The sequence below is a fragment of the Heptranchias perlo genome, chromosome 4 (assembly GCF_035084215.1).
Source record: "Heptranchias perlo isolate sHepPer1 chromosome 4, sHepPer1.hap1, whole genome shotgun sequence".
Lineage (NCBI taxonomy): Eukaryota > Metazoa > Chordata > Chondrichthyes > Hexanchiformes > Hexanchidae > Heptranchias > Heptranchias perlo.
In genome coordinates, this window is record NC_090328.1 from 74185935 (window position 1) to 74197600 (window position 11666).

General features: G+C 40.3%; 1 protein-coding gene across 1 annotated transcript in view; it reads right to left on the reverse strand.

Moving 5' to 3' along the window:
* Nucleotides 1–216: 216 nt before the first annotated feature.
* Nucleotides 217–11666, reverse strand: part of rasef (RAS and EF-hand domain containing) — a 48455-nt gene continuing 37005 nt past the window's right edge. Inside the window, exons 14-18 of the mRNA XM_067982207.1 lie at nt 10486–10567; nt 9628–9742; nt 8079–8198; nt 7306–7382; nt 217–913 (exon numbers count right to left, since the gene is read on the reverse strand). Of these exons, the coding sequence (XP_067838308.1) occupies nt 805–913; nt 7306–7382; nt 8079–8198; nt 9628–9742; nt 10486–10567 (503 nt within the window). The 3' untranslated portion in view covers nt 217–804. The remainder of the gene's footprint in view (nt 914–7305; nt 7383–8078; nt 8199–9627; nt 9743–10485; nt 10568–11666) is intronic.

The window sequence follows — 11666 nt, forward strand, 5'->3', positions numbered from 1 at the left end:
AAGGAAAGGACAGAGAAAGAAGCAGAAAGGAAGAGTGAAGAGAAAGAGACAGAAGTAGAAGAGGAGAGACAAGAGAGAAACAGCAATATGAAGACATCATGTGAGAGACACCATATTCTTCGACTTACCATGTGGAATGCATGGGAGATTGATTAGGTATTTTTCAAAAAGTAAACCATTACAGATTCACAAAGTCTAACAAAATGTAATGCATCATTTAATATACTTCACTAAACATGACAGAAAACCTTGATATCTTTCTACTTCAGTCACATAAAAATAATTTTATTTACATTTCTAAGTGCTGTAAAAGGCTCTGTAAAGGTTGTGTTTACATGAACTTTGTTTTTAAAAAATAAATACATTTATGGAAGTAACAGGAGCAAAAATAATATCCAAAACACAATCTTAAAAAGCAGCAATATTGTTTCTAGAAACATCCTTTAAATTTGAAATGTAAATAAGACCACTATATACAAATATAATTAAGGAAATCAATACACTTTTGCTTCAAACAGCCAACTTGTTGGCAAATGCTTTGGCAACATTGAGGCAGAGTGATCTCATTGCTCATGGAATAAATGAAGAACAAACGTAGCTAACTGCATTTTATTTAAAATGCTCATTTCATCTTGCTCTTCGGCCAGTCTCTCCACTTGCTTGACCCTTCATATTTCAGCCTCATCATTGCTGTACCCGCCATCCTTCAGTATTTTCTAAGGTGCTAAATAACATACCATATCATAAAAAGTATGCAAAAACACAAACCACCACTGGACAGTTCAGTGACTCGGCTTCATTGTTTTAAGCAGTGCAACAGTTTTTCATGGGCAGCTTCTTGTTCAAGTGTGTGCCGGACAAATTGGTTACAGAGTCCACGTCTGTTCCTTTATCTGCTCTTTTCCTCACTTCCCTGTGGAATGGAATAGACAGATAATGTAAACAAAAGGGTAGATTTATCAAGTACAAACAAGTTCTGATGAACACTAATTTGTAATGAAAAGGCATGAATCAAGATTGTATTTCCTGTGGACTATTAACAATCTCAAATGAAGGATTGGATAGTGCAGTAAGTTAGTACTTGGTCTATTCACTTTTGGTTTCAAATCCAACCCATACCAATGGGATAAAATTCTCCTTTCTGCTTGATAGAGCCCTAGAGGTTAACAACACAGGAGGCCATTCGGCCCTTTCTGTCTGTGCTGGCTACTCGTTATATTAGCCCCCATGTGAAATGAGTTTGTAGTTCCTAGTAGAAATGGGCCCACAGCACAGAACTGTTCACACTGTTGCACAGATTGGTTAATTTGCAAAGAGAAGCCATAAGGAAAGTCTCACACTGGTTCAGTAGAGAGAGTTCTGAGTTTGGGGTCAAGGCACAATACTGCAAGATGGTAGGGCAAGGTTTATTCTGTATCTGATTATCCTACACCTGCATTGTCAGTGACTAATGCTTACACTAGTGCCCAAAGAGGAAGAGTGTTCTATTCCCTAACGCTAATATTACTCGCCTTGATAAGCACAAAAGAAAATCCCTCAGATAAAGATAGCCAATTGACACGACCATTGTCTGTTTAATCATTATTCAGATACTCAGGAAGATCAAAAAAGCAGAAACACTTGAATCAAATACATAATTTACACAAGAAGTGTCTCCTTTCAATGTGCTACTAAGTGAAATTTGGATGAGGATTTGAAATATCTAGTGTAAGAACATAAGAAATAGGTAATCACTGCAGGAATTCCTCAGCGAAGTATCCTAGGCCCAACCATCTTCAGCTGCTTCATCAATGACCTTCCCTCCATCATAAGGTTAGAAGTGGGGATGTTCGCTGATGATTGCACAGTTTTCAGTTCCACTCGCAACTTCTCAGATAATGCAGCAATCCATGCCCGCATGCAGCAAAACCAGGACAACATCCAGACTTGGGCTGATAAGTAGCAAGTAACATTCGCGCCAGACAAGTGCCAAGCAATGACCATCTCCAACAAGAGAGTCTAACCACCTCCCCTTGACATTCAAAGCCATTACCATCGCCGAATCCCCCACCATCAACATCCTGGGAGTCACCATTGACCAGAAACTTAACTGGGCCAGCCACATAAATACTGTGGCTACAAGAGCAGGTCAGAAGCTGAGTATTCTGTGGTGAGTGACTCACCTCCTGACTCCCCAAAGCCTTTCCACGATCTACAAGGCACAAGTCAGGAGTGTGATGGAATACTCTCCACTTGCCTGGATGAGTGCAGCTCCAACAACACAAGAAACTCGACACCATCCAGGACAAAGCAGCCCGCTTGATTGACACCCCATCCACCACCCTAAATATTCACTCCTTTACCACTGACTCACCGTGGCTGCAGTGCGTACCATCCACAGGATGTACTGCAGCAACTCGCCAAGGCTTTTTTGATAGCACCTCCCAAAGCCGTAACCTCTGCCACCTAGAAGGGCAACAGCAGCAGACGCATGGGAACACCACCACCTGCACGTTCCCCTCCAAGTCACACACCATCCCGACTTGGAAATATATCGCCATTCCTTCACGTCGCTGGGTCAAAATCCTGGCACTCCCTACCTAACAGCACAGTGGGAGCACTTCTCCACACGGACTGCAGTGGTTCAAGGCGGCAGCTCAAGGGCAATTAGGGATGGGCAATAAATGCAGGCCTTGGCAGCGACACCCACATCCCATAAGTGAATAAAAAAATAGGAGCAGGAGTAGGCCATTTGGCCCCTTCAGCCTGCACCGCCATTCAATAAGATCATGGCTGATCTTCAACCTCAACTCCACTTTCTTATTCGATCCCCATAGCCCTGGATTCCCTTAACAGCACAGAAGGAGGCCATTTGGCCCATTGAGCCTGTGCTGGTTCTTTGTAAAGACTTTCTAAAGGAGAACAACCCCAGCTTCTCCAGTCCATCCACGTAACTGAAGCCCCTCAGCCCTGGAACCATTCTAGTAAATCTTTTCTGCACCCTCTCTAAGGCCTTCACATCCTTCCTAAATGCGGTATCCAGAATTGGGCACAATACTCCAGTTGTGGCCAATCCAGTGTTTTATAAAGATTCAACATAACTGCCTTGCTTTTGTACTCCATGCCTCTATTTATAAAGCCCAGGATCCCGTTTGCTTTTTTTAAAACCGCTTTCTCAACCTGTCCTGCCACCTTCAAAGATTTGTGCACATATACCCCCAGGTCTCTGTTCCTGCATCCCCTTTAGAATTATACCATTTAGTTTATATTGCGTCTCCTTGTTCTTCCTACCAAAACATATCACTTCGCACTTCTCTGCATTAAATTTCAACTGCCATGTGTCCGTCCATTCCACCAGCCTGACTATCTCCTCTTGAAGTCTATTACCATCCTCCTCACTGTTTACTACACTTCCAAGTTTTGTGCCATCTGCAAATTTTGAAATTGAGGCCTGTACACCCAAGTCCAAGTCATTAATAATTTAAAAAAGCTGCGTTCCTAGTACCGACCCCTGGGGAACCACTGTATTCCTTCCTCCTGTCTGAAAAAACAACTGTTCACCACTACTCTCTGTTTCCTGTCACTTGGCCAATTTCGTATCCACGCTGCCACTGCCCCTTTTATTCCACGGGCTTCAATTTTGCTGACAAGTCTATCATATGGTACTTTATCAAGTGCCTTTTGAAAGTCCATATACACATCAACCGCATTATCCTCATTAACCCTTTCTGTTACCTCATCAAAAAACTCAATCAAGTCAGTTAAACACGATTTGCCTTTAACAAATCCATGCTGGCTTTCCCTAATCAATCCACACTTGTCCAAGTGACTGCTAATTCTGACCCGGATTATCGTTTCTAAAAGCTTCCCCACCACCGAGGTTTAACTGACGGGCCTGTAGTTGCTGGGTTGATCCTTACACCCTTTTTAGAACAAGGGTGTAACATTGGCAATTCTCGTGTCCTCTGGCACCATCCTCGTATCTAAGGAGGATTGGAAGATTATGGCCAGCACCTCCACAATTTCTACCCTTACTTCCCTCAGCAGCCTGGGATGCATCTCATCCAGACCGGGCGATTTATCTACTTTAAGCACAGCCAGCCTTTCTAGTTCCTTCTCTATCAATTTTCACCCTATCCAGTATCTCAACTACCTCTCCTTTTACTGTGACTTTGGCAGTATCTTCTTCCTTGGCAAAGACAGATGCAAAGTACTCATTTAGTACCTCAGCCATGCCCCCTGCCTCCATGCATAGATCTTTTTGATCTCTAAATCGGCCCCACCCCTCCTCTTACTACCATTTACTATTTATATGCCTATAGAAGACTTTTAGATTCCTTTTATGTTAGCCACCAGTCTATTCTCATACTCTCTCTTTGTCCCTCTTAATTCCTTTTTCACTTCTCTAGAATCCAAAAATCTATCTATCTCAGCCTTGAACATATTCAACGACTCAGCATCCACAGTCCTCTGGGGTACAGAATTCCAAAGAATAAGAACATAAGAAAAAGTACAGTAGATATTAAAAAGCAAACGTTCACAAAGTCCTCCTATGATCCTGTCAGTGAAGGTAATCTCTGGTGTAGTACTAAGTCATGCAAACCAGGTGGTCAAGTTTTAATCTCCGGTCTGTAATTAGCTGATCTCAGCCAGAAGTATTACAATCAACCTCAGTACCTTTAAGCCAAGAAAGAGGAAATCAGCAAGGGTTACTGCTTCTGAAAGATTTTCCAGCAGGAGATGCTGGAAAACAATGTCTGTCAATTTCATGTGACAAGATTGGGCTTGATTATGATACTTCATTGGTCAAGTAACTTGTCCACACTCACTGTCTCAGTTCACTTATGATGAATGACCATTTGGGCAAGGTACCACTGGGATGACAGTGACCATGGAACCATACCCAGACAAGGGTCAGTTCCACACATTGAGAGTGAACAGTAAATGGTTTGATACACTAGAATACTGATGATCTGGAATTACCTTTTCTATAAAATCAATTAAAAGGGTGAGTAACTTTTGAAAAGACACCAAGGCCAAGATTTTTACCTTGAAATTATTTTTACTTGGTAGTGATTGCAACTGTCAGGTAAAGAGGTTGCTCTTGATGGAACAGAGAGTAATCAGGAGGGGGTCACTGGAATTACTGACCCCATCTTCTAATCTGGGGAGGTTAAGGTAACTCTAAGTTACCTACCTCACCAACCAATTTTCCTTAAAAAAAAAAGCCCTATTTGCCCTGACATGGCTATCTTCAATGGACAATTGCTGAAAGCAAAGGATTATTTAAAAAGAAAAACTTCCATTTATTGTTACTGGGCTCCCAGTTAGCACTTGGAAAAGGTCCTCTCTCCTCTTCGCCCATAGATATTTCTAACCTAAACACTGAGAATACAAATGAATGTGCAAACCTGCCAAGAGAGGAAATTGGACAAACTGGAATAATAACCAATTAACTCCCAATGACAGGAAAATCTTAACCACAAGGCAATATATAATATATAAATATACATAAGAGAGAGTCCTTCACTGCAGTGGGACACAGGGAGGGCATTCCCACCTATAAGTTTATCCTATATATGCACAATATTGTCAAGAATTAATCTGTGCTTTTCCACATCACTTGTTCACAATATTCAGCATTAAAAATATAATTAAATTCTGTATTTCTCTCTATAACAGAAGATATGACTTCCTTTGCCGTTTTTAAATGGCAATCACTACTCAAAGAGTTGAAGTGCAGTGGAGCATTGCTTTACATCCGTGGTTTGTCATTCGGAAGTTCCCAATCTCTGTCATGCCTGTGTAGGAAAGCACTGAATGGAATCCAATCACTTTTCTAAAGGGACCGAAGGAAACATTGGAGGAAGAAATGCTCCAGGCCATTCTTGTACTCCTCCTACCAACTAGTTTCAGAGCAACATTGGTGAAGGCCTGGGAGCTAGTCATTTGTCGAGCCGCTCTCCCAGCACAGGCAGTTAATCATTTGAGGAAGAATCCGGAAAATGGAAGCAGCAAAAATATCTTAACAAAAAACTGAGACCCAGAGTGTTGAGAAATGCAACAATGAGATTGTATCCAGGGTAACCACCACTTGCATGCTATTAAAGTGCCGGATCACAAGAGTCCCTGTTAAATTATTGCCACTAATAAAATGGTTTCATCATAACTTCTGCAGACAAGAATAGCACTGTCCAGATGGTAAATGGCTGTCTTTTAGGTACTGATATCTCACACTATAGAGAAGAGCTATAAAATGTTACAGCTGGATCGCATCCACCTGGATTATGTCAATGCTCTAGACGACTAATTTTAAAACACAAGAAAACGCTAACGGTTTGACACACACAGAGTAATTCTCTGACTTTATGCTCCCAGCAGAGAGCCTCGTCTACCAGGAGAGCATATTGGAAATTCAGTGGTCCACTGCATGTGATTTTCCAACCATTTTTAAATGAATCATTGATGGTGTGTCTACTTTTCCAATATGCTCTCCAGGCAGGTAAGGCTCCCAACTGGGAGCGTGAAGTTGCAGAATTACCTCTGTAGTGTTAAAAAAATACTAAATGTTCAAAAGAAAAATCAAAAGGCGAGAAATTGGCATTTGAGCGATCAAAACTCATTTCCACACCGTTCACCTGAGGAAGGAGGAAGCCTCCGAAAGCTTGTGGAATTTAAAATAAATTTGTTGGACTATAACTTGGTGTTGTAAAATTGTTTACAATTAAAAAAATACAGCAGTGTGTTTTTGGTAATACGAAAATGAACATATTACTGTATTATTTTGGAATCCCTGAATAACTGTTCATTGGCAGTGGGGATGGGGAAGGTAGATTATTGCTGGTTCCTCTCAGACTGTGACCAGAATGTTAATTATCTTATGTTTGCTTCTGCTCACCCACCCAATCCACATCCCACTTGGTGACTTGTATCTTTAGTCCCTGATGTAAATAATGTCTAGCCTCCATATTGGTATCCCACATTAGTTAAGATCAAAAGAAAAATCAAAAGGCGAGAAATTGGCATTTGACCGATCAAAACTCATCCCTGAAATTTTCTAATTAATTTCTAATACATTCAGGCCAGCATCTATAGGTCTGGACATTTTTGCAATTTTTTTTCATTCTTTTCCCTTCTCACATCACTATCATTAGAAATTCGATGTAATTTTCTTCCTTTGCTTCCTCAGAAAAAAAACAGGAGGTCAGTTCAGAGTTTGTATTTGCCACTTATCTTAAAGTACTATCAAACTGGCTTTGACCATTTACTCCATCACATGTATGTCTCCATGGAGCTGCTAATCTAATAAATAAAATCAATGATTACCGAGCGAGATGAAGCACTGCTTCAATAATGTTTGAACCATCCTTGGCACTTGTTTCACAGAACAGCACATTGTATGTCTGTCAAGAAAACAAAAGATAAATAAGATTCACTCTTACATTTAGTTTCCTTAAAATTCCACCCAAAGGATGGGTCATTCTGACTAATATGCTACAAGACTATGATTATATTGCTTCAATATCCACATTAGATCCAAAATTCTGAGAAATGGAATATGCTAATGTCACAGGTGTTTCATACAGTGATGCATCTCACTTGTTTGTTTCTTGCTAAGTTCATTTTGATATGCCATGTGCAACTTCAACCAATGCATACATAGTAACAATCCTGTTTTTCTGCAAATGTTTATTCATAATGATTGCACCCTAACCTCTTTCCTGTTGCTTGATTAAGATTCTAATTTATAATTCCCACGAAAGGATTCCATTTTATTATAGAATTGTTCAATGGCAGTTCAGGTTAGTGGCATAAGAAAACTGAAAATACTGAATGGAGGCCAATTCAGAGCAAAAGAAAATACTTCTTACGTTAACATCACATTCCGGGTATAACACGGGCACCTAATTTTCTAGTTAATTGTTGGAGAATCAGTACTTTTCTCTGCTTTTATGTGATTGATTGGACTGACCTGGAGTGTGTCCACACTTTAAAGGGTGTAATGACAAATACAAAAATTCACCTAAAAATGCTTTACACCTCACCTCTCCAGATTTAAAACAAAAATATTTTTAGTGACTCAGTTCTTTGATCCTCACCATTGCCAGTTTCTCCCCATAGCTGGTGGGGACAGACTTTCGTCCTTCTTGCAGCGCTCTGTTTCTCAAGTCCGCCTTGTTCCCCACCAACATAATAGGAATATTTTCATTGGTTGAATCCTTTAAGTTAAGCAAAAATGGATAATATTACCATCATGTCTTTTTATAGTCTCAGATAAATTACCACAATATGTTTTCCTTGAGCTTTTGATTTAAAAGGGTATGGTCTTCTTTAAAAAAGTGTTTGGCAATTTTATTTTAAATCTTGGGATTGAAAGGAACCAGCAAACCAAGCAGCATTTTTATTGCGATGATGTTACATGCAAGCAATACGAGATGTGCTTAACATAATTAGCATTTATGTCATCATTTCGCTGTAGTTAAAAAACAAACAGAAAATGTTGAAATTCAGAAAGCACCCTGCGTTCTTTTTCCCTCTACTATTTATTTTACTGCCGCTTCCCTCCCAGATATGCCAGCTCTGAAGAAATTCAGTTCCTCCCTGGAATATCTGATTGAGGGTCATACCCAAAGCATTTACCCTAGCTTCCAGTTTCAGATGCTGATTAAGTGCTGCACATTTCCAGTATTTTGTATTTTCCTTTACATGTTTTCCATTTGATAAAAAAAGTTGACAAAAACATTTCTTCCCAGATTATTTTTTTTTTAAATGAACCTTAATCCCTGATAAATTCACCAGTATCAAAGTCACCAATCTAATAATATCAATTTACTTTTTTGATAGCATCTATGTTATTTGAAATATAAAATGCCCTATATTTTCCTTTTATTACTTTGAACTTGGGTCCCATTGTTCTGTTGCCATGGTTGTTTGAAATAATCTACCTTTTCAACGATACATTATTGAGCATATGTTAAATCACAAAGTATAATTTCCCACCAATCCAACCCACATCTTTAGGTGAGGTGACATTAGGACAATCATTTTTACTTGTGGAGTAGGTGTCATACAGTTCCAGTGTTTTTAATGCAGAGGCCTGGCAGTAGCTTGGCTGCTTACTTTGAGCTAGGAGGGGTAAATTGCCGTGGGGATCCTCTGGCTCATCCACTGTAACTTCGGCGGCCCAGGAAACCCCTGAAAAACGGCGGACAAACAAGAGAACCCCTTCGGAAATTCACCCCGAGGTAATGGTATGCAGCTCAGGCAATTTGAGGGTGGGGAGAGAAATGAGGGGGAGATTTTACAGAACAAACAACTTACACACTGGTGTAAAATGCATAATAGGGATATGGCATATTTATGGGAGAATTATGCACTGGACATTATAATATAGAAGTCATTTTACTAAATCATGCTCCAGGTACGATTTTAATGGATGACAAATCGTGGGGACTGTGCACTAAAATTCTCAATATGTGGTCCTGGCAGGCAAGGCTCTATACTGGGAGCACAATTTCGAAAAATTGCCCCTTCTAAGGTCAGGGTGCATTATTTTTTCCCCAGTGAGTTTACACTAACCATGCAGCCATTATAGTTGCTGCTTAATTCACATGAAATCTATTTTTATATGAAAGCAGGGTCATTCACCTCAATCGTGTCAACCCATTCGCGTACATTGAGGAAACTTTTCTCACAGGTGACATCATATAGCAATAAAACGCCATCCGCGCGCCTAAAATACGATTTGGCAATACTCCGAAACCTGAAACAAAAATGAAGATTTTGGTTCCCATTTCTCTGTTAACCATTTCATTTTTAAAAAGCTTTAATGCTACTGAATTAATTCACTGCTAGCGATATTAACAAATGATGGGCAACTAAGCTTTAAAGTTTAATTTTTGGTAAATTCTTATGTTCAAGGTGAGGCAACTTAGCCCTTTTCAGGTAACCAGTGCCAACATGTCATAATCCTTGCAGTAACCACGATACTCACTTTGAAGTTGTTTTTGAAAAATAATCCCTAATTTTCTCTCCTGAATGTGGTACCTCTCGCATTTCTCATGTGTGAGCTTTAGTGATAAGTGTCAGTAGGCTACTCAATTGAGGAGGCCAAATCCAGTCCTCACCCAACATCCACTTACAGCGCATTTTCCAGCAAGGGCTACAGGATAGTGATCAAAAATGGGAATCGTGCAGTGTTTTTATGCCTTCTAAACTCAGGAGCACTGGACTACTGCTATATCCAGTTGAGATATACTAAGTGGGATGAAAGTCATTTTTTTTTTAATTATAACACAGATTGCATCATTACAATCTCCTGTTTACTGACGTGGCTTTTGAGACTGTGCACTGGGCTGCAATGATCCCTTTTTATGTACCTTACAGTGAGCCTGCTCAAAAGCTAATTAGGAGAAAAATTAAATATACATACTAAATGTACATACTTAGTTTTAACATAATATACATAGCATAATAAATTTAACAATTTTCTCATTTCTAACTTACCTTTCTTGGCCTGCAGTGTCCCATAACTGTAATACCGTTTGCTCTCCATCAACAACCAAAGTTTTCATTTGAAAATCAACTCCTGCATGAAAAAATAAGAATATCAGAACATGGTAGAAAAGAAGTTGGAAGATAAGAACTTGCTGCTCCTCGGTGACATCCGCAGGCGCAGAGTCAGCTTCCACTTGTATGCTGATAATACCCAGCTCTACCTCACCATCATTCTCCTCGGCTCACAGCTACTTCTGTGCTGTCAGATTGCCTGTCTGACATTAAGTTGTGGGTGAGTCCAAATTTCTTCGAACTGATTATCAGAAAGACTAAGGCCATCATTTTCAGCTCTTGCCATGAAAATCTACTTCCTTGCCACTGCCTCCATACCCTCCCCAGCTACTCGCTCAGGCTGAATCAAGCCAGGCAAACCTTGGCATTGTGTTCAACCAAGAGGTGTGTTTTTAAAACCACATCCCATTCGTCACTAAGACTGCTTACATCCATCTCCATAACATGGCCTACCACACTGAAACCCTTATCCACGTTTTTGGTACCTCTAGATTCGATTTCATCATCCTCCTTGCCAGCCTTCCATCCTCCACTACCCCATAAACTCCAATGTGTCCAAAACTCAGCAGCTTGCATCCTGTTGCACACTTCACATTTGTTCTCACTGGCCAACGCTGTTTCCCGGTCTCCCAACACATTGAATTTAAAATCCTCATTTTCAAATCTCTCCAGGGCCTAAATCCTTCCCCATCTCTGCATCCTCCAGCACCTTTCAGTCCTCAAACTCTAGCCTTATGCATCCCTCCTCCCTTTACTCCACCACTGATGGCAGACCCATCAGCTGCCTTGGTCCTACTTTCTGGAACTGGCACTGAGATCTACCGTTGCAATAACAAGGTTCCATTGCCTATTAGTCTCTGGGCATTGAGTGTTAGGCATGTTCCAAAGACCATGCATGTGATAATAGCACGGAAGATAAAACATTTTTTTTAAAAAAAACTATGGCAATCAATCTAAATGACAATAATAGGGGAGCAATATATTCAGATGTGCAATTTGTAAGCTCAATTTGACATTGCATTCAGATGGTCATGGGTTCATGCCCCAATTCAGGACTTCAGCACATAATCTAGGCTGACACTGCTGAGGAAGTGCTACACTGTCAGGAAGTGACGTTA